This window comes from Dromiciops gliroides, chromosome 2, assembly GCF_019393635.1.
Source record: "Dromiciops gliroides isolate mDroGli1 chromosome 2, mDroGli1.pri, whole genome shotgun sequence".
Lineage (NCBI taxonomy): Eukaryota > Metazoa > Chordata > Mammalia > Microbiotheria > Microbiotheriidae > Dromiciops > Dromiciops gliroides.
Window position 1 is genome coordinate 448857106 of NC_057862.1, and position 24186 is coordinate 448881291.

The 24186-nt window shown below is 35.3% G+C and overlaps 1 protein-coding gene across 2 annotated transcripts; it reads right to left on the minus strand.

Annotated features, from left to right (window-relative positions):
• Positions 1-1524: 1524 nt before the first annotated feature.
• RAB22A (RAB22A, member RAS oncogene family) lies at positions 1525-24102 on the minus strand. Of its 2 annotated transcripts, XM_043984890.1 has the most exons (7): positions 24032-24102; positions 21996-22075; positions 10377-10458; positions 9056-9127; positions 8621-8727; positions 7093-7202; positions 1525-5056 (listed from the first exon to the last, which is right to left on the minus strand). In XM_043984890.1, the coding sequence occupies exons 1-7, from the start codon at positions 24065-24067 to the stop codon at positions 4959-4961; spliced, it is 585 nt and encodes a 194-aa protein (XP_043840825.1). In that variant the 5' UTR covers positions 24068-24102; the 3' UTR covers positions 1525-4958. The 2 variants fall into 2 exon arrangements, with proteins under 2 accessions (XP_043840825.1, XP_043840827.1); XM_043984892.1 differs by lacking the exon at positions 9056-9127.
• Positions 24103-24186: the final 84 nt, after the last annotated feature.

Consider the following 24186-nt stretch of genomic DNA (forward strand, 5'->3'; position numbering starts at 1 on the left):
TCACTTTTCTGATCTCTCATGAAAATTTCTCATTTCCAAGCTACAAGACAGTTTAAAAAATCTTTAGCAATCCCTTGGAAAGGAGTTTTTAAAATAAATCAACTAAAATTATCTTCACCCATTTAATCTTCTGATAAACATAAGATTCCACATTTTTTAACAAGCTGGAGTTACACTGTCCCGAACATTAAAAGTGCATTTTGTTTCTCCCATTTTAATGTTGAATGTTGAGGTAGAGCTTTACTTTTAAGTGAAATAGGAACAGAAAAAACATGGTGTTAGACCCCTATCACAAAATTTAGGTAATTTTAAAGGTTTTAGATTTTTCACATTAGTTTCTTATTTTGTTATACAATAAAAAGTAAATTCTATGACATCAAGGACTGTTTTATTTTGATCTGTGATCCTACTGCTTAGCACAGTGTTTAGTATAGAGGAGGTGCTTAATAAATGCTTAGTGAATTCAACTACTGATTTACACTTGCGTATATCATATGTATATTTATACAAACAAAACAGGCTAAGATTCAATAAGTGGTCAAGCATGGATGTGATGGGAATATATTTTTTAGTTAAAAAAACCCCAAACATCTTAGCAACACCTCAATGATAAAATTCCAAGGCGCTAAGACCTTTTCCCCTGAAATGTTGAGATGTATAGAATATAGTGCCATGTATATTTATAGGAATATTTAAATTTGTTGAGGTATGAATTTTTTCCAATAGCTTTCCAATAGCCTTTTCCTCTGGGAGAAATAAGATTCTAATATGACTTATATTGAAATCCCAAAATGTATTTACATGCACAAGTTATTGTGTGCCACCAACTGCTTTTTAAGAATGTATGTATCAAGTTCTTAGTGTGTTGGGAGCAAGAGGCAAGAAAAAATTTGTGCAATATCTGTTTAATGCAGCCTGATATTGTAAAACAAGCACATAGTTAACGAGCAGATACCACATTTCTATCTGTTAGAACTCACAGCCACACTCTGTTAATCACAACCAGAACCACAACTGCTTTAAAAAGAATAAAACACCACCTTTTTACACTCCACACTACAGTACTAGGACTTCTTGGTTTGACAATACGTTTAAAGCAACAACAACAACAACAACACAAGTAATTCTCTAAAAGGTTTCCATTATTCAAAATTTTACAGTTTCATTTGGAATGCCTAGATCTAGCTCTCTTCTTGAGGATACCTGAAAATGAACAAGACTTAATAAAGTTGTTAAATGTAAAAGTAGTTTTCTTTTCCTTTATATGAGTAAAGCAAAAATCATTATGCAAGCAACAGATCATCAATATCAAATGCAAAAAAAGTCTGTTCTTTCACTAATGGGTAAATTAGAAGGAATAATGGATAACGTAGCAATCTTTATACATGTGTATATTCATATTTTTAAAAAATTATGAGTACGTAAAGCTAGATGTTGGCATTTCAAAAATAAACCCTCAACTTACTCAAGAAGTATGTTTTTTTTTAAAAAAACATTAAAATTTGAATGTGAATTGTTATTTTCTTTTATAATGTGTTTAAGTTAATAGCAAAATTCCCGAGGGGTTAGGAATTTATACTGTGAATTAAATCCTAATGTCTCCTCAACACAGCCCCCTACTCCCATATCCCCAAATTGAAAATCATTTCTAAATATGATGACTAGTTACAATTATGTTGTAATAATCCCCAAACAAACTGATATTTGTAAATCAGAAAACATCTAAAAGTTCTAGAGACTAGTTGTTTCTAGGGTTAGGCAGTCAGATTGAATACATTTCAACTATTTAAAAAAGGAGCAAACATACATTTAGAGCAAAAAATTTTTTTTAAAAAGGCCTCAAACCCTTTTCAATTCCCTGTCATTAGCTGGGAGTCAAAAGGAATTCTATGGTAGGCAACTGTATGATACTTTTTCTTTCATTTATTTTCTACACCCAATCCATGATTTCATTTGTGTAGGTAGGGTGCTTTGAATGAGAAACTGTCCCAATGTAGAATGGCACCTTCTTTGTAACATCATTTTAGAGAATTGTCTAGGGCACTGAGGGGGTGAGGAACTCTCCCAAGATACAATAGTTACTATGGATCTATTAGAGATGGGAATGAAACTCAGGTCATCACAATTGAGGCCAAGCTCCTTTCACTGTTTCTTTCAAATACAGTTGTAATATAGTATAAGACTGCAAAACAGGCAGTATGAATGATTTGTGGTTTGATTTGTAACCATTTAAAAATGTGTAAAATAAAATACTGCCTACAAATTTTGGTATCATCTTTACATGTCAGAAAGGCATTACAAAAAAGGGACATCATAACTTTGTCTTCAATGGATAGCAGTTGAATATTTGAGGTTCCATTCTTACTTCATTTTATAGTCTCTGGAGCATCATACACAGTATTATACCAATTTCTTGGATAGAGGGGTGACAGGGAGAAGGGTAAAGAGAGAAAAAGGTCCCTGAAATGTATATGGAAAAGTTATGGATGCATAAACTTGAAGCCATTCATCCTGATAAGACATAGGAATACATGCCATTTTACATATGGTGTGGAAATAGCAGAAAGCAAAAACAGAAATTGTTTGCTAATGGCTGAAGGGATTTACTTGTGTTAAGATACGCCATTAAATGATACAATAGAACTGGAAACCATGAAGTGCCTTAACACCTTCTAGACACTAAACCAGTATAGCAGCATGAAATTCAGTTGCTTTATTTGGTGGCAGGAATGTAAAACCTAAGGTTTTTTGTTTTTTGTTAAATTTTTTTATAGATATAAAAAAGGTAGGAAGGGTCACAAAGGCATTCATTGTCTAGTTGGTAATTCATCAACCTCCAAGCACATTTGTATTTTGCTATTTTGTAAGGGCACAGCAAAGCAATAGAAATAATATCAACAGAGTAGCTGAAGTACATGAGAGTATGTATAAAGTTAACGCCAGGTTCCAATTTCTCCTGAAATTTAAGAGGAACTTGTACATTTTCCTTCCAAGTTTGTTAACTAATGACAAGAAGACATTAGGTAGTTAAATTTATTTTAAAAATATAATACTGTCAGAACTTTCACTGCACTGCTTCATTCTGACATTATATATCCCAAAGTTGAAGAGCTTAAGATGTTTGTAATGTTGTAGATAATTTTCCATTAGAATCCATATATACCAATGCATGTACATATAACAATTATTATTAAAAATACTTTTTATTCAACATAAGGGAAGTTCTGAATTCACAATTTAGTTTACAGTCCTAGCTGCTTCATTCCTTAATCTTGAAAATTTCCTTTAGTTAAAAAAACAAAAATAAAAATAAGGCGAAATGCCAAATTAGACCAAGAAAAAAATTTTTCCAGATAGCATAGTTAACTGCTCTATTTTTAGGTTATATGAAAAACTTATTATATCCCTAAGTGGGAGAGTTACCACTAGCATGGGCAGGCAAAAATAAAAGGATACTAATGGTAAAGAGGAACTGCTAAAATGAAAGATTCTTTAAAAAAAACCAACCCCCCCCCCCAAAAAAAACTGACATTAGGTTTGCCCCGAGGCTAAAAGAGTAATTAATTGTTACAGACATCAGGTAAATGACTTAAGACTCCCTTTCACTTGCTCCAAGCAGGGTAAGAGTGGATGCTGTCAAGGTAGTATGTAACCTAATATGCTCACCCACAGTACAGTGGGGCCAGCAGATAAAATCTGGTAGTACTTTCTTTTTTTTTTTCTTTTCTTTCTTTTTTTTTTTTGTGTGAGGCAATTGGGGTTAAGTGACTTGCCCAGAGTCATACAGCTAGTAAGTGTCAAGGGTCTGAGGCTGGATTTGAACTCAGGTACTCCTGAATCCAGGGCCGGTGCTTTATCCACTGCGCCATCTAGCTGCCCCCTGATAGTATTTTCAATTCAAGTTCTATTTGTTCTTCTTAGAACATCACAAACGTGCTTCAAAAAGTATACTGTTTCCTCAAGGAAAACTTGAATAGATGAGTATACATAGGCCTAGATGTAAGCCTAAATGGGATACTGAATGAAAATCTTTGAATTTTCTATTGTATTTACAGAGTTTATAATGAGTTAAGTATGGGTCTCATAAATATATTATAAAACTTTACATGTGCTAAACAAAAAATAATTCCCCCCCCAAAAAAAACTTGGGTTAAATAAAAACATTGACAGCATTTACACTACTGCTTTTTTTTATTGCCAGTCAGTTCAAAACATTTTTAGTTTCCTGTGTTCCAGCTATGTTTTCTACTACCACTATCTTGATTCATAAGCTATTATTTAAAAAGGTGCTAATGATGCATCTGCCTAAACATAAATTATAGTTTAAAAAAAAAAGGGTTATTTAATGTTTTTAATTCATTGCATGTATCCATCCATGGCTAATACCTTCAATGAAAAGTGCTTTAGGGATGGTAGGGGATGAGATCCTTTCCATCAGTTTTATAAATAACTTATTTTGAATACAAAGTAATAATTACCCTCCTTCCACTATGGATATGCACTCAAATTTAAAATGGTACAGCTTACTATAGCAATGATAATGGGAAGTAATCTAAGTCTCAAAATTACAATTTCTACAAGGCCTATTGTTTCAAGAACCACAAAAGTGCTCATTTTCCCTTTACAAAACATGACAAAATCTTGATTACAAAACTATTAAACATTTTAATGCTAATAACCATACAATGACACATTCCTCTTCAGTAAGGTCAAAATTTCAATGCTGTATTCTCTTTGAATACAAGAAATTCTTTACATAATAGAAGTAAACAGACTGAAATTTCACAACTGCAGTCTTCAGGAAGTCAAGGATCCTAGAAACAAACTGGTTGATTTCTGTAGGCTCTCTGTGTACGATGATCAGCCAGGTGAAAATTCAAAACACATATAGTCAAAACACCCCCATTAACTTTCAGGACCACCTACTTTATAATTAAGTCTGAATTGCTGAATATCAGTCAACAACAGCTTCGCTTTGGCTCTGAAGGCTGTCTTCTTAATTTGAAGCCCTTACCACTAGATGAGGGATTAGTATCTGTTGATGGAATTCTTCGACCTACACACCAAAAGAGCAAAGACAGGAAATCAGAGGATTTTAAATCTTCAATTCAGCTTTATGTAAATAACTATTAACCACCTACAAAAATATAGTCTCAGAGTTTTCTCTTTTGATAGTTCTTAAAACAAAGGTTTTTTTTAATTAAAAAAAAAAACTATAGACAGAAGACCAAAGTAAAATAACTTTGGAATATTAGGTGGAAACTATTCATATTTAAGAAAACTCGAGTTGGGTATTTTCAAAGGACACTTTTGAAAGTAGTAATCAAGGTTGTTGTGTTATTTAGAATTAGAAAATCTGAGTTCAAGTTCAAGCTCTTCTGTTTCCTAGCTAGTTAGCCTTGGGTATGCTCATTTAACCTTTCTATTCTTTCTTATCTGGAAAAATGAGAAAATTATCTGTACTATCTACCCTACAGGGATGTGTAAGAATCAACTGTGATAATGTAAGTAAAGCAATTCATACCCCCAAAACACAAATGTCACTCATCAATGACAAAATAATTATCAGATATTTCAGTTCACTGTGGCATGTAAAATTCTTTTTCTGAATTTATGCATTAACTTTTTTAAAAAATAAAGTGTTCTATCCATGGCTTTTGCTTTGGCATTTCATATTTCATCCTTCACCTATTTGCCCTTACTCTAATGACAACCCCCCCCCCAAAACCCCAAAACAAAAAACAAAAAACACCCCCCCATCCAGAAAAACAAACAAACCAATTCAAGAAAATCATCAATGTATCAACCACACCTGACAGCATATTCATCTAAGTTAACAACTCTTGATTGAAGAAAGTATAACAATTTACTTTTCAAACTACTGGGTAAATGCCTGGATTTTTATACAGTATGTTTTCTGAATGTGGATACCTTAATTTCTTTTTAACTTTGCTTATGCACTTTCTTTTTTTTGTTTTTGTTTTTGGTGAGGCAATTGGGGTTAAGTGACTTGCCCAGGGTCACACAGCTACTTAAGTGTGAAGTGTCTGAGGTTGGATTTGAACTCAGGTCTTCCTGAATCCAGGGCCAGTGCTCTATCCACTGTGCCACCTAGCTGCCCCCTGGTTATGCACTTTCAATGATATTGGATAATTAACTGAAATATATTCATTGATAAATATGGGAAAATGACAGTTCATGTGACATTAAGGTCCTCAGTGTTACTTATTCAACAACAGGGTTTTTTTTTTTTTTTAAAGGGTTTGTTAAAGGCAGCTTGATTGAGTACAATGAGCCTGGATAAATATGGTTTCCTTGTCCTGTTAAGTTTTTTTTTTTTGGGGGGGGGGGCGGGGAAGAGAAGGGGACTGTTAGGTGGCGAAGTGGATAAAGTACCGGCCCTGGATTCAGGAGGACCTGAGTTCAAATCCAGCCTCTCAGACACTTGACACTTACTAGCTGTGTGACTCTGGGCAAGTCATTTAACCCTCATTGACCCCAGCCCTCCCCCCTCCCCCCAAAGTACATTTATGGGTATAAGCTGCTAGAGGGAGTTTCTTTACAGGAAGTTCTCTAACACCCTAACACGCACTCATATACTCTCACATTCACACCCAAACACATTCTCATTAATTTTCATTCATTCTCATTCATTCTCTCTCTCTCTCACACACACACACACACACACACACACACACACACACACACACACACACACACAAGTGTCAGATGAACAGAGGTGGACTGTGAGCCACAGTGCAGGGTGAGGCCAAGACCAGATTAAAATGTAATTTGGAAATATTTAACAAAAATTTGAAAACATTACACAATGTTTATTTGTGGTTTTCTAACTCAATTTGCAACCTGTATAGAGCTACTTCTATTTGACTCTGACATCACTGATGTAGAGCTTTTAGAATCTTTTAAGAAACTCTAATAGCAATTATAACAATGAAAGACAGAAAGTAAAGATTATATTTCTAGATTTTTAAGTACAAGAAAACAATTCTCTTATCAAAGTGAGAATTTCAAAGTAACAAAACAATAAGCTTATTTGCATATATTATACACATTGAGTACAAGAGAACTTACTAATTTCTATAAAGAGTTCATTTATGTTTATCGCATTTTTAGCACTGGTCTCTACAAAAATTGCATGGATGGAATCAGCATAGTCTTTAGCATCTCTTTCCATGACTTCCCTGAAAAATAATTATAAATGAGACAAATTTTAATGACTAATATAAAAGTGCTCTTTACTCAGTAATAACAAGGTTTAAGGCTACAAAATTCATCATGAAGATTGATGAATGATTGTAGTGACTCCCTTGATATTTGATCCTTTTGAACCATATCACCTTTACAAATTTATTTTTGTAATATTAGTAATTTACTTAACAACTAAGGATCAGAAAATTACAACTTGCTTCCCAAATAGGAAGCTTTATGCTAGGCTATTAAAAAAGTTGGATGAATGACAACCTTTCTGGGCTTCAGTAAGGTTCCTCTCTATAAAATGAGAAGACTAAAAAAACAGGGCATCTTTAGCTTGATGAAGAGAACAAATATGAGAGAAATGATAGCTGTTTTCAATTATGTGAAACAGGGATTAGACTTGTTCTAATTGGCTTCACAAGAAATAATAAGAAATGTGGACCTGTAGAGGTAAAATTGGTTACTTTTAAATGGACTGGCCTGCTGCAGGTAACAGGAGGTTCTAATCCTTTCCACAGATCTTCAAGAAAAGACTAGAAGCCTACTGGGAGGGGATGCTGTGGGGCAGACTGGTCAGATGTGGGTTGGACTGGAGGGTCCCAAAAGGCCTTACAAGCCTTCACATTCTGTGACCAGATGATTTCTAACCACACATGAAACTGTAAGACATAGTTTATAGATGTCTATTCTCTTAAAGTTGATTAATGTCCATTTTCTATCATTGCTAGTCTCCTGGGAACATAACTGTGACTAAATAGCTTTCCAACTGTGGACAAGTAAATTAATCCTTCTGAGTCTCTGTTTCCTCATATGTAAAAATGAGAGGGTTGGGCTAGATGATTTTTAGGGTGCCTTTTATCTTTAAAATTGGAGAATATTAATCCCAGACCAGTATCAACACTATTTAATAACATTTTAAATGAACTATGCCTACTCATTTCTGTAAAGTATTTTTATATTTTTATTTAAAGGATTTCAGGAAGACTCGTGATGAAAAATGCTATTTGCCTCCAAAGAATAGATGGTGTCTGAATACAGACCAAAGCATACGTGCATGCTTTCTTTTCCTTTCTATCTTTTTTTGTTCGATTTTCTTCTACAAAATGAATAGACTGCCCATGTATAACCTACATCAGATTGCTTACCCTTTCAGGGAAGGGGAGAGGGTAGGGAGGGAAGGACAGAATTTGGAATTCGAAACTTAAAAAAATCCCTAATGTTAAAAATTGGTTTTACATGTAATTATGGGGAAAAATATTAAAAAAGAAATAAAGGATTTCAGTATTCCAGCTATGTTAATTTTTTTAAAAATAGGAATAAAGTAAAATAAAAATGCCTACATGGGAATTCCCTGCTAATAAAATACAATATGTTTTCTAATTAAATTTTTATTCATATCACTTACCGTACATCAATAAGGTCACACTTATTTCCTGCAATAGCAACAACAATATTAGGTGGCCCATGCTGTCGAAGCTCTTTCACCCAATTCTTTAATGTTGAAAATGTTTCCTATTGAAAAAGATGAAAGCATTCAGAAACATCAGCAACAAATATAAATTATTCAAAAATTCAAAGAGAACCTCTTGTACAGGCATCAACTACCTAACATTCTTATTTGGTTCCAGGAAAACATGACATTAGGTGAAAACCACATTCCAAAGGCAGTTAGTTCCACAGAAACAATAGGCATAAATGTTATAAATGGAAAATCTGTTAAGGATATTACAGAAGGATTCCATAACTTTAAGGTGAAGTTTGGTTATAATATATCAATATCATTCCTGCAAAACAACATTTGCTCAGGGTCACTTTATGCCGAGTATGCCTATACCCTTACTTCTTTTGTGATGTCATAAACGATTATAGCTGCTGCCGAACCTCGGTAGTACATTGGTGCTAAGGCACGAAACTGTATGGAGAAAAAAATATGGAAAGCTGTTTTAACACTATGAATTATTATCATAAGTATGACAGTGAGTTTCACAGGGTAAAAATTCAATCTGCCCTTATATAAATGGGAATCTTTGTTATAATACAAACCAAAAAAAGTCAAGTTATACTTCAAAAGCAAATTATTTAACTGACAACTCTTGATGCAAATGCAAACAATTTTAATGCAATAATATTAACTCTTAGGAAATACTTCAGAACAGTTTTATTGGAATTAGACATACCCCAAACTAAATCTATTTAAGCGAAAACATGTAATTGAGTTCCATATCATGAATAGACACATTTTTTTCAATAATCCTTTAAATGTCAATTCCAACACTATCATCATGAGGTCAAAGTAAGATAAAACAAACCCATAATTTATAACAGCTATCAAATGTGCTTCTAAAGGGAAATAAAAGGAAAATGGAAGTTCTGAATATGAGTTTTTCCTCCAAAATTTTTTTTCTATTTGATACACATTTACTTGAAGGATAGAAAGGAGGGTAAACTTTCACTAACTTTCTTGGTTAATCTTTATTAATTGCTTATGAAAAGCATAATTTTATATTATATCCATTTTAAATTTAAGTTTAAAGTTTTATTTTCTGTAAAGTTCCCTCTTAAGTACTGTATTTTAAAAAGCTGTCATGAATGATATACATTGTCTGGCTTCTTTTCTATCCCTAACTCACTTATAGCTTTCTGTATCTTCATTCTTGCCCTCTCGACTCTTGACTTTCTCTAACATTCTCCTGTGCTACTTCCCTCCCTCCTTTAGCTTCTGTGTTATCTTCTTCCATTAGAATGTCAGCTCCTTAAGGGCAGGTACTGAACTGTATTTTTATTCCTAGTGCTTAGCACAGTGCCTGGCACATAATAATTGCTTAATAATTTGACTATTGACTTCCTGAAGAATAGAATCCCAGCTTCTACATAATGCTTCGGTTGGTGTTGTCATCTATGTGAGTCAACATTTAAAGTTAAAATATTAAATAACCATCAACATAGTCATATCCATCAGTGGATTTAATAGTTCTGAGAAGAAAAAGAATGGTGTACCTAAGTAAGAATAAAGGAATCCCTACCACAGGCCAAAGACTTAAGCCAACATTAAAATGACAGTAACATTCAGAATATAGTTTGATCTTTAGTTCAAGCCTTGAAAAAACATACAGAAAATTACACACACACACACACACACACACACACACACACACACTTACTCGTTCTTGTCCAGCCGTATCCCAAATCAAGAATTTATGCAGCTCATTTTGATATTGGACAGTCTTGGTCATAAAGGATGCTCTATAAAAATGTAATCAAATGATTAGTTTATCATAATCATTAATTAGTAAAACATCACAATAATAACCACATCAAGACATTATCAATTATAAAATGATCGCAATTACTATGACTATGTTTAAAATATAATTGGGCATTCTATAGGTTATAACTTTAGTCTCAATATTTGGGGAAAAAAACAAAACACCACAGACTTTAAAGAGAAAATCAGGACAATTTTGATTACATAAAATTAAAGGTTTTGCATAAGCAAAACCAATTCAGCTAAAATTAGATGAGAAACAATTAACTGGGGAAAAATAATCTTCGCAGCAAATTTCTCTGATAAAGGTCTCATATATAAGATAGAGAATTAATTCAAATTTCTAAGACTAAGACATTTCCCATTAGATAAATGGTTAAAGCATATAAACAGGCAGTGTTCAAAGGAAGTGATCCAAGTTATCAAGAACCTTATGAAAAAGTGCTTCAAATTATTAAAAATTACTCAAGAAATGCAATTAAAGCAATAGTGATAGCCTCATATCCTTAAGATTGTCAAAATGACAAATAGGAAAAAGGCAAATGTTGGAGGACCTGAAGGAAAACAGGCACTCTATTACATTGTTGATAGAACCATGAATTAGTCCTATCACTTTGGAAAGCAATTTGGAAGTCACTAAACTGTCCATACCCCATGACCCTGAAATATCACTTTTTGGCCTATAACTCAAAGATCAAAGAAAGAGGAAACGGACCCATATGTACAAAAATATTTATAGCAGCTCTGAAAAACTGGAAACCAAGGGGGTGCTCTTTTGGGAAAGGCTAAAGAAATTATGGGATAATAGTGTAAGGAAACAGTATTATGCCATAAGAAGTGACAAAATGTTTCTGAAGAAACTGGGAAGACCCTTATGAAATGATATGGACTGAAATGAGTCTAACTAGAATAATTTATATGACAATAATATTGTAAAGGAAATAAATTTTGCTCAATTTAATGATAAACTATGATGCTTTAAGACTAAAGATGAAGCATACTACAACCCACCACCTGCAAGAGATGATGGAATTAAAAATGCAGAACGACATATAATTTTGGACATTGTCAATGTGGATAATTTGTTTTGCTGTACTACGCATATTTGTTATAAAGATTTTCTTTTTATTATTTTTAATTGTTTATTGTGGAGGGGAGTGGAAGGGGTAGATAACAAGTGCATGTACACACACACAAAATGCCCCCCCCCCAAACCCCCAAACCCAATGATAAATATGGAGAATCCAATGAAACTTTGGAGGACTTGCATGATGTGATGGCACAATGAAATGAATAGATGAAAAGAATTTAGAGGATGACCACAATAACATAATGGAAAATAACTTTAAAATATTTCAGAGATTTGATGGATTCAGGGCCAATCATGACCTCAATATACTGATAATGAAATATTCCTCTTGCTTCATGGCAGAAGTGTTAGAACAGAGATGCAAGAACAAGACCTCCATAAGTAAAACAAAAATACACAGAAGCAAACAACATAAGTTCAGAAGGGACTCAAACAAGGCAATTGTTACTACTGTGTAAAGGTATGTGCTTATCCCAGTTAAATTCCATCTTATTAGAGTAAACCCAATTTTTCTGGCTGATTGTCATATAATATGTCTGTTATCCCTCCTAGATTTCAGTAACCTGAAAATCTGCTTAACATGATACCTATATCTTTATCTTAATAACTGACAAACATTAAACAATACTCAACCAGTTATTTGGGATGCTACAGTTAAGACCTCCAATTTGACAAGGAACCATTAATGATTTCTCTTTTAAGATGTCATTTACCCAGTTCAGAATTCACCTAGTTGTATTATCATGTAGCACAAAACTTCTTAAATTGTGGGTTGCAACTCCATATGGGGTTATGTAACAATGTAGGGGTCATGAAAAATTTGGCAGTAAATGTTTGATTTGTATGCCTATATAGCCTGGGTCCCATAAAAAATTCTTGGGTGGGGACAGCTAGGTGGCACAGTGGATAAATCACCGGCCATGGATTCAGGAGGATCTGAGTTCAAATCTGGCCTCAGACATTGTGTAACCCTGGGCAAGTCACTTAACCCTCATTGCGCTTGGCGTTGGGGGGGGGGGAGAAACCTTGGGTGGAAAGGGGTAGTGAATGAAAAAAGTTTAAGAAGCTCTGATCTAGTCAACATCTCTCCACATTTTCCTTAAGAATAGCATAAGAGTTTACTTTAACAAAGGTTTTGCTAAAAATCTAGGTAAAGTGTATGTACAGCATTCTTCTGCTCTACTATTTTTATAACTGTCAACAAAAGAAATGAGATTAGCTGGTGTGATCTGTTCTTGATGAAGTCATGCTGGTTTACAACCATAATTTATTTATCTGGATGTTTACCAACCATCTTGTTAACAATTATTTTTAATAAATAAATTTTGATCTTTTGTGCTTTTACATTTCCTAAATTTTCCCTTGCATCCCCTTTGAGAACCATCCCATATAACAAAGAATTTTTTAAAAGAGAAAAAAATTCAGTAAAACTTAAGAATATATTTAAAAAACAAACCCCAAATCATATGTAGTGTTTCACACCTGTGATCCTGCCACCTCTGCAAAGGACTAGAGAGAATTCTCTTTGAAGGCATGCTTGTTTGCAATTTTTGCATCTTTCATTTTGGATTCTTTTTTTTTTTTAAGTGAGGAAATTGGGGTTAAGTGACTTGCCTAGGGTCACACAGCTAGTAAATGTTAAGTGTCTGAGGCCTGATTTGAACTCAGGTACTCCTGACTCCAGGGCCGGTGCTCTATCCAATGTGCCACCTAGCTGCCCCCATTTTGGATTCTTTTGCAGTAATTCTCTCTATTTACATTGCTGTAGTCATATAGATTGTTTTCTTGGCTCTGCTAATTTCACTTTGCATCAGTTCAGGCCTTCCCATGTGTTTCTGTATTTATTCTTTTTTTTTTTTTTTGGCGGGGCCATGGGGGGTTAAGTGACTTGCCCAGAGTCACACAGCTCGTAAGTGTAAAGTGTCTAAGACCGCATTTGAACTCAGGTACTTCTGAATCCAGGGCCAGTACTTTATCCACTGCACCACCTAGCTGCCCCCTTCTGTATTTATTCTATTTGTTATTTCTTACCATACAGTAATATTCTATTACATTGAGGTACTACAATTTGTTTAGTTATTCTTTAATCAATGGTCATCTTTTTTTTCTTTTCTTTTTACACCAAAAAAACTTCTGCTATAAATATTTTAGATACATGAGGTCTTTCTATTTATCAATGATTTCCTTGGGGTATATCTTTAATAATTCTTTCTAAAATTTGGGCCAGCAACCCAAATCAAGCTCACTGGCCCATAATTTGCAGATTTCTTCCTTCCCTTTTCTGATAATCAGGAGAACATATACTTTTCTTTAGTTCAGTGGTATTTCTCCTTTTTTTACCCAAGATCTTTAAAATATCAATGACTGGCTCAATAATCATGTCTGGGAGTTGGGTTTTTTTTTCCCCCCATACCGGAAGATGTAAGTGATCCAGGTCACAGAGCTAGAGCTGGAAGGGATCTCTATGATTCTCTAATCCAATCCTCTCATTTTATGGCTGAGGAAGCTGAGGCATAAGGGTGCTTAAGTGATTCTCTCAAGGTCACAATGTGGTAAGCATCAAAGGCAGGATGTGAACTCTTGACTCTAAAACTAGTGCTCTTTGCTTTCTGGGCCAGGTAACCTGAATACAAGGGCAACGGAGTGCTTTGTAACTACTCACTTATTTTTTATGTTAACTCTCCACCATCAGTTATTACAATTATTCACTAGATTTCTTCTTTACCCATAGTTATTTATTCAGTATCAAAAGGAAACTTTTAGCATGTATGTCTAAGACAAGGGAAGAAAAAATGCTTAGCTTTAAACAGCAAAATCTTTAAAAATTCACCTTAAAAACCTAAAAAGCATTTTGGTACCTGAGAATGACATTCTTTAACTATCATAGATAAAGTCAACAAAGAAACCAAAAATAAAGAGCAGAAAGATTAGAACTGTATTTTTTAAATACTTCCTATTAACCATTTAAGTTTGGAATTTCCTAAACAAGATAGTTATGATAAATATCAGATTATAAGTGATCATAAGGCTGGAATTCCCAAAGATCATTGCAGGGAAATTGGTTCACAAATACAACTACTTTTAAAAGGCCTCAATTCACAAATAGTTTTTTAAAAGAGAAATAAATTTAGAAACTGAAAAAAAAAATTATCAAAAATTTCTCTTCTCCCCTTTCTTCCTCCCCCCAATAACTTTAAAATAATGTTGTATACAAGACTGAAATGCTGACAAGTAGAATTAATGAAGTATGCCTTTTACGTCATATCAGATCATACTGCTAACATTTTAATATGTTCTTAGGCTCAACTCAAGGACCATTGTAAGTCTTATCACTAGTTCTCTCACCTTCCCATCTGAACTTGGGCCACTCAATTCCAGATACTTCATTTACATTACTTTTTTTGGTTTGTTTTGGAGGGGCAATGAGGGTTAAGTGACTTGCCCAGCGTCACACAGCTAGTAAATGTCAGGTGTCTAAGGCTGGATTTGAACTCAGGCACTCCTGAATCCAAGGCCAGTGCTTTGTCCACTGTGGCCACCTAGTTGCCCCATTTATATTATTTTTAAGACAGATCTTATGCAGCTTTTTAAATAGTTATTTGTATACATGTCTTATTTCTCCTATTAGTAAGCTCTTCAAAGGCAAGAATACTATGTTATTAATCTTCTAATTTCACACAACTTCTAGAACAGCGTTTTGCATGTAAAAATGTAAATAAATTCAAGTTATGTGTAAAGAACTTCTCAAGAAAATATACATTAAAATGAATGCTAATGTCACCTTCTTGATACTGGCTTCTATAAAATAAGCCATTATAACAGTGCAAACTATGGAAAAATATAGAAAAATAAGAATTTTGAGATATTATATTTGTTAAAGGAGTACTATTTGTTGAACAGATGGGATCTATGTTAATTAGTAGCCTCTACTAAATTGCTATCCACAGAAAGTTGTTCAATAAAAACATGCATTATTTTTGGAAATATTTACAAATACCATTGGGATGTACAGAATGCTTATTTACTTGGGAAATGATTTTGAATACTATAAGGTATTCCTAAGAAGATTTACAACTGAATTCTAGAATATTATCTATAACAATAATAGAAACCTATCCATTACCTCAAACTTAAATCAGTTCAGCTGTTTAAAATATTTGAATTAACAGTCAGTAAAGGAGTTTGCATTACAAAGAACTGAGAAAGACATGCTATAATTAAAAAAGAAAAATCTGGCAATGTGATTAAAACTCTCGTCATTACTTCTCACAAACCTTTACATTTTAATGAAACTTAAGAAATCAAACACAACTGTACCTACAAAACAACACTGCCAAAATGAAATAGAAGAACGAGAAAACCATCTAGAAAATTTGAGAGAATTTCTTCAACAATTATTATTTTATTTTAATTTTTTTTTGGTGAGGCAATTGGGGTTAAGTGACTCGCCCAGGGTCACACAGCTAGTAAGTGTCAAGTGTCTGAGACCAAATTTGAACTCAGATCCTCTGGAATCCAGTGCCGGTGCTTTATCCACTGCGCCACATAGCTGCCCCCAACAATTATTTTTTTCTGTGAGTTCCTAATGTGTGCTAGCCCACCCCCTTGCCAATTCATGGGAATAATGAAATACATTAAACACATCTAAAAATTCTGATATAAATGTACTATATGAGACAAAAGTAAACAGGTAAAAAAGCTTGGAAGGTTTCTGCATGGCATACATAATCTGTCATCTAGCTCTACTTTTAATTCATCTCTTTTTCCCTGCAATATATTCCCTCTCCTCAATAAACTGTGAATTCCTGACACTGGCCAAAAGCTTTTGTTTTTCCCATTCTAACCAAAATATTTTCAGGATCTGTGATCCAGCATAAGAGTAATTTTCTAATTAGAATTTTTGAGGTGTTGACAAACAGAATTACCAGCTTTTCCCCTCAGCTTTAAGCTAGGTTCCACTTCAAGAGAAATCATCCTTCCAGAATGCAAGAATTGTGACTCAGTTCATAAGGAATGTTTCCAGCCTTCTCCAATTCAGCAATTAATTCCTTCTACAAAATAGGAACTGATCTACTATTTACCTCTCAGTTAAACCACCTAGCTTATTAGTAGGAAAATTCCCCCTATCAACCAAGACCCTGCAACCTTTCTAGAGAAAGTAAGTTAAGGGCAGCTAGGTGGTGCAGTGGATAAAGCACTGGCTCTGGATTCAGGAGGACCTGAGTTCAAATCTGGCCTCAAACACTTGACACTAGCAGTTTGACCCTGGGCAAGTCGCTTAACCCTCATTACCCCATGCAGTGCACTTTAGGGTGCGTTTGAGCACACGCACACACAGAGTAGGTTGACAGGGCTCAGAGCAGTCAATCCCCTCGTCTATGATTAAACAGCTAGTGTCAGAAGATGGATTTAAAAGTAGATCATGCCACCTCCTTACACATTTGATTTGGTTTTTGCAATTTCATTGGTGTGGAGTTCCCTGTGGGGCAAAAATGCAGATCTTCATCTTATAATCTTAAAGCTGAAGTAACAAATTTGTATGCAGTGTTCTCAAATATGACAAATCATCAGAAAAACTGCTTAGCAATATATACACTATCAGTACTTTTATTTTTAATCCTTTCTTGGAAACACCTTCTTCCTACCCTTCTTTAGATAACAGGCAGCCCCTAGATTAATCAGGCTCTTTTCTTCTTTCACAACAGTGATTTCATCCTTTTCTATTACTTCAATTTTAATCTAAACATGGACAGGTTATAATAAAAAAGTGAAATTTCCATATTTTAATTTTAAGCTAAGTATCTGATACTATCTCAAAGTAAACATGGAGAAAATAACTTTGTTTTCTTTTAATAATCCTTAAATGTTTCATTGTCAAGCATGGTGGATTACGTTTATTTTTCTAGTTCCCATTGTCTGAAAGCCTGTCCTTTCACCCCTTATATCTAATTTTGTACTACTTCTACCTGTAGTTCACCTCCCCACTACCCTCCTAAACCTGCAAAGTGAGCCCTGAAATAAATTAGAAATTTTCACCATTATTTTTCTCAATTTCTTACCCATCCTCTAAATCTCCGTTCCCTTCTCTGTCTAGGTAGATCTCACTACTATCTCTCATCTACAATTTCCATTCATACCATTTCCTAAACCTGGCCTACCTTTCACATATTTTTCATGGTATCCTGTAATACTATCTCTTACAACCTATACAGTAACAGTAAAATGTGTTCATAATATATATTTATTTCATCACATATTTCCTGCATTTTTGTTTATAACTTGCTATAGTTATAGCTACATAATCATATTTCAGAATAAAACTCTAGACTGGAGGTATTTTGGGAACGTCAAATGGCACTGAGATATCCATTTGATGGCATTAACTTCAAGAATCCATTTCAACAGAGTAAAATATTCAACCCTTAAACCAATAAAAATTGCAACCTTTTTCTACTTTAGTGGGCAGATTTCTGAAATTGCCATGGTGGAAAAATTCATCACCTGCTGGCCAAAATCTTAGTGATGAACCTTTTTAAACAAGTTTTGTTGGTAGAATCACCAGGAATTGTATTCCACTGGAATGGCCTTCAAGAACCTGGGGTGACAACAACCACACCACAATAGGCATCAGAAGAGGACTTCAATGGAGGAAAGATTCCTTGTATCACTTAAATTTTTTATTTTAATTTTTGATTTAAGGAAAAAACTTCCAAGCAGGATAACTGATTCATACTGTTAATGGTTTAAACTAACTAAGCATTAAAATTGGTCTAGAAATTGAAAGCTGGAAATAATATACAAAAAGAAAATATTCTAACAGCTAGAATCTTGACTTTATACCTATCATCTAAAAGATAGTACTTGTAACCTTGGTAATGTTTGGGTGTTTTGTGGCTGAGTCATTTCAGGAATGACTCGGTGTGAAGTGTGTCACTACTGAATCATAAAAACTATTTACTTCAGTTTTCAATCATTTGTAAGATTCCTCTGCAGGTAGTAACTGGCCATCTTTGATTACTGGAAGATTGAGGGGATCATACATCTAAAGGCATGTACATACATGTTTTCTTCCTTAAGGATTGTGCAAAGGCAGTCATTATAGTGAAGGCTAATTGGCTTAATTCTGCACCTTTTTGTATGAAGCAACATATTTTGAATAAAAAACTGGAAATTAAAATTTCTCATGTCAAATACATCAATGTTTCAAGAATCTGATTTAATGAGAGTAAGTACTTCATTGTCTCATTACCACTCATGTTTTTAACCTGGGGGCCCACAAACTTGTTTTTAAAAATATTGTGATAATTGTACTTCAATATAACTAGCTTCTTCTGTAGTATAATGTGTTCTATTTTATGCATTTAAAAATATTGTGAATTGATCATAGGCTTCACCAGACTGCCAAAAAGTTCCATGACACAAAAAATGTTTAAAGAAAACTGACTTAGGTGCTCTTCAAAGGTTGCAATGGCAAAAATTCATCACTTGATCACCAACTAAGGGACAAGACTTTCTGAACTTAGCTAGGCTGCTCCTCAGACAGCAATCTATTGTAGAACTTGTACTCAAAGCCTATCCAGTTTAGGACTTGCAGAGTTTGCAATCCACTGCCATAATCTTTGAGAACCTGGAGTCACCGATATAAACTAAAATTATTTGTAGCAGTCCTTTTTTGTAGTGTTAAAGAACTAGAAGCTAAAGGAATGACCTTCAATTGGAGAACGGCTAAAGAAGTTAAGGTATATGAATGTTATGGCATTATACCATAAGAAATAATAAAAGGGATTGTTTAGAAAAAACCAACAACCCAAATAAGACTTGTTCTTTTGAGAAGAACTGATTTAGAGTGAAATGAGCACAACCAACAGAACAATTTTTACAATAAAAACAACAATGTAAAGAAAAATAACTTTGAAGGACTTAAGAACTCTGATCGATGCAATGATGAAATCATGATTCTAGGGGACAAATGATGACGTATGCTACCCACTTCCTGACAGAGAGGTGATAGGGTGTAGAATCAAATATATATCTGAACATAGTTAGAAGGAAAATTTGTTTTGTATGAGTAAGCATACATGTTACTAGGGTTTTGTTTTTATTTTTATTTTTCCAGTGAGGTAGTAGTGGGAAGGTGAAAAAAATGCTTGTTCATTGAAAAATAAATTACTATGCAAACGCCATCCTCACTCCTAATATGAAAAGAAGAAAGAAACCAAAACTGAGGGTCATCTACAGGCCACAATGAGGCATCAGGATAGATATTTAGTGGAGGTTCCAATATACAACAAATTATTCCCTACCCAGATCATCTTTTGGTTAACAGAAAACAGCAAAAGATTTATCTTACTTTAACAGAGGGGGGAAAACTGCAAAGAAATGTAGTAAACATCTTAATGTAGGTGTTTGATTATAATAGCTCTATTGCTTTACAAGGAGACCACAGAACTGGAAGCAAAATAACAGGACCTCTTTCCTATAGGAGATACTTAATGTTGTGAATCAGATCATAGATTCTGAAAGGATTTTTAAGGAATCCAACCTAATTGCGCCCCCCCCCCCCCAAATGTACAAATGAGGAAACTAAGGCCCAGAGGGCAAGTGATCTAAGATCACAAAAATAGTAAATGGCAAAGCCAGAATTTTAACCCAGATTAAAGAAAAAAACTATAAATACAGCACTCTTTCCATTACTACACTGCCCTTACATTCTTATCACCCCCTGAAGAGAGATAGAAACCTTCTAGTTACCTTTAGGAGCAAACTTGCCAGAAAGGGCTATACTTATGAAGAAATTATTCCATTTCCTTTTGTCTCATTGTAAAGATTACTACTAACTTTAGAGGATAGTTAATTTAAAAAAATATTTTATTTATGCATGCATCTGTATACACATTGTGATCATATATGTGGGGCAGGAAAGGAACCCAGAAGTCATTTAATCCAACTTCTTTATTTTACAGATGAAGAAAGTGAACCTCAGAAAAGTTAAATGACCTGCCTAAAGTCAAATACCTAAGGAGTGGCAGAACCTAAATTGAAACCTGGGACCTCAAACTCCAAATCCAGCATTCTTTCCAGTCTTCCATTTATTGATAAGCAAATTTGTTTTCTATGAAACTTTTGCATAAAAAGGTATTTCTATGAAGTCAAAAGGACATGAATTTCCACAATAATTTTCAGACTTTATGTATTTCCTAAGGCTCTCTGGACCCTCTTCTCTTCTCTCTCCATGCTCTCTCAACTTAGTAATTTCATCAGTGCTCATGGATTTCATTATCATCTCTATGATGGTGACTCCCAGATATATATATATATATATATATATATATATGCAGTCAGTATTTCTCTCTTGAGCTAAAAGTAGGCACCTCCAATTGTCTGTTGGACACTTCCACCACAGGAAAATCAAATATGTCCTAAAGGAATTTCAGTAAATTTCTGCAAAATCCCACAACTCTTCCAAACTTCCCTATTATTTTCAAGGTCATTACCATCCTTTCTATGTCCAAAACCTCAGAATCATTCTCAACTCCTCTTTTTCACGCCACACATTCACTCAGCTGCCTAACATTTCTACCAACAAAATCTTTCTCAAATTTGTCTCCTCTCTACTCCGGGCTACCACTCTAGTTCAAGTCCTTATCACCAAATCTGCAATATTGCATACACCTCTTAACTGAACTTTCTACTTCAAGTCTCCCACCTCTCTAATCCATCCTCCAGAGCTGTCAATGTGATTTTTTTAAGTCAAGTTTGACTATATCATTCCCCTACTCAATTTCCCCTGGGTCTCTACTACATCCGAGATTACATCTCAACTCCAGTTTGGCATTTGAAGATACTGACAAACTGACCTCAACCTCCCTTTTCAGATTTACGCTACTTCATTTTGTACCCTCTGACCTTCACCCTCTAGGGACTAGCCCAATTGGTCTTCTTGTGGTTCCTCATATATGACACTCCATCTTCTGTCTCCATATGGAATGAACTCCTTTTTTCCTTTTGCTTCCCAGAATTCCTTGTTTCCTTCAACTCTACTCAAGTGCCACATTTACAAGAAGTCCTTCGAGATTCCCTGATGGTGTTAGACCATCCCTTTCCCCTAGCCTCCTCCCTAACCACATTCTCTTTATTTTGTATATCTAAATTGTGTCCCCCCAACATGATGCAAACTCCTCAAGGACAGGGACCATTTCATTTTTGTCTTTGTATGCCCAATTCCTAGCATAGTTCCTGGCACATAATAGTAGGTGCTTAAAAAATACTCATTTCTTATTTATAGAGGAGTTTCTTTAAAGAAAAGGACAGCTCTCAAACCATCTGGTTCAAGATGAAAAATGCTAGCTAAATTTTTACACCACTTTCATTTGAAAATATTTTGAAGACACTAATAAAGTTGATATTAAATAACTTATTTCTTACCCTATTGTTGGATTGATGTTTGGATCAAAACTGTCTTCTACAAACCGCCATACAATACTTGATTTACCTACACCTGTATCCTGAAAAATAAGGATTTTGTGAGTGAATATTTACTTATTACATTGATAACCATCTTTTTGGTGAAAGTTTAATATTTCTGATTATTTTTAAAAAACACCACTTCACAAGTGTATATACCATGGAAACATTCATAAAAGCTCAGTGAAACAATAAGGAGATTTTAAGATATCTTTAAAAGGGAAGTTTTTAGTTTAAGAATGGCAAGATTTTAAAGAAATTACTTGTGGAAGAGCTGAAACTTTTATGGGTGAAAAAGAAGATAAGTAAATCAAGCTCTGGAAGCAATTTTGGGTAAGTTTTGACTATTCCCAACCACACCCTATTTAGTAAAGGATTAGACATACAACATATACAAAATATTTTAGGGACAACTCAGAAGACCCCAAATACCTCCTTTCAGGGTGTGGAAAGTATGCTTCAAACTGCAAATGTGACCAAAAAAGACAGGAAGCTAAAGGTTCAGTGTGAATTTGGGGTTTCCTAATAAGATAGCAATCACATTGCAAACCCTGTATCTTCACATTTTTTTCTGCACATTAAATTTGTAGCTTCAGAAATGCATTTCACAGCCATAAATTCATTTAATAAAATAGGCCAAAGAATGGGGACAGCTAGGTGGAGTAGTGAATAGAGCACAGGCCCTGGATTTAGGAGGACCTGAGTTCAAATCCGACCTCAGACACATAAGAGCTGTGTGACCCTGGGCAAGTCACTTAACCCCAATTGCCTCCCCCCCCAAAAAAATAAATAAATAAATTAAAAGGAAAAGTAAATAATAATGAATAACATTTTGTAAACAGGTAACTTCTTGTAACTTGTATTTTGTTAAGATTTAATTGGGGGAGGGGGGAGGCCCCAGCTAGGTGGCGGTGGATAGAGCACAGGCCCTGGATTCAGCAGGACCTGACTTCAAATTTGCTCTCATACACTTGAGAGTTACTAGCTGTGTGACCTGGGAAAGTCACTTAACCCTCATAGCCCTGCCCCACGCCTCTCCCCCAAAAGATTCAATGCACTAATACCAGTTTAGATTAAGTTGTTTAGGGAAGTTATTTAAAAAAATTTTTCAAGAATAACCAAAGAGGGAGGTACTATAGGTAAATAAGATGGTGGGAGGTCATGGAAATGTGTGATAAGATTCCTTCTCAAGGTGACTAGGAACAGGTGGGGAAGCAGGGTCTTCACTTTCGGGAGTTCAGAAAAAGGGTAGATGGTGACAGGGTTTCATTTCTTATCTTATCTTATTTATTTATTTATTTGCTGAGCAATGAGGATTAAGTGACTTGCCAGGGATCACACAGCTAGTAAGTGTCAAGTGTCTGAGGCCGAATTTGAACTCAGGTCCTCCTGAATCCAGGGCCGGTGCTTTATCCACTGCGCCACCTAGCTGCCCCCAGTTTCATTTCTTATCAATGCTTGATGAAACAGTATTTGTGAAGCACTTAACTCCGTGCTAGTCACATAGGAGCCACTTAATAAATGCTTGTTAAAAGTTTAAAAAGACAGGAAGGAAGGAATTGAGGGAGGGAAAGAAAATCCAAGTGGGAGGGAAAGTAGAGGAGATGGAAGGAAAGTGTAAGGTGTGTTAAGGGGCAAGAGGGCACGTATAAGAGTTTTCAGAATCCTGGGGCAGCTAAGTCCTGGAAGATGGCAGGGGCTCGAGGAGTCAAAGGGGCAGGTGAATGGTTCAGAGAAAATGGGGAGGGGAGGGAAAAGGGGAGGTCGGCGGAGAAGAGCAGGATGCCAGGAACCAGGTGCTCCTGGGTGGCATCCAGACTGGGAGGCGGCGCTCGGGCTCTGGGGAGCGTCTGGCGGGGGCTTGGTCCTCCCTGGGAGCGCCGGGAGATAGGAGAGGCCCAAGCGAGTGGAGGCCGGGCAGGGCCGGCGGGGAGGGACAAGTAGGCCCGGCTCCCGCCCATCCCACGGCCCTCCCGGCCGGGCGACGGACCACTTACCCCCAGCAGACAAACTTTCAGCTCCCTCAGAGCCATGTCCAGGGAGCTCGGCCTGCCGCCGTCGCCGCCGCCGCCGCTGCCACCGCCCTAAGGAGAGGGAGTGCCCCGACCCAGCACGAACATCCCCCAGACAACCAGGCTCCAGCCCCCGGCAG

Bases quoted from the DNA above. Each gene is read 5' to 3' on its own strand.
- RAB22A (XM_043984890.1), bottom strand. From the start codon at position 24,067: ATGGCTCTGAGGGAGCTGAAAGTTTGTCTGCTGGGG. The intron at 9,128-10,376 runs GTAAGTGTGTGT...TTCTCCATACAG, and splicing joins ATACGGCTGGACAAGAACGA to TTTCGTGCCTTAGCACCAAT. The intron at 5,057-7,092 runs GTAAGTTCTCTT...TTTGGTGTGTAG, and splicing joins TGAACTCTTTATAGAAATTA to GTCGAAGAATTCCATCAACA.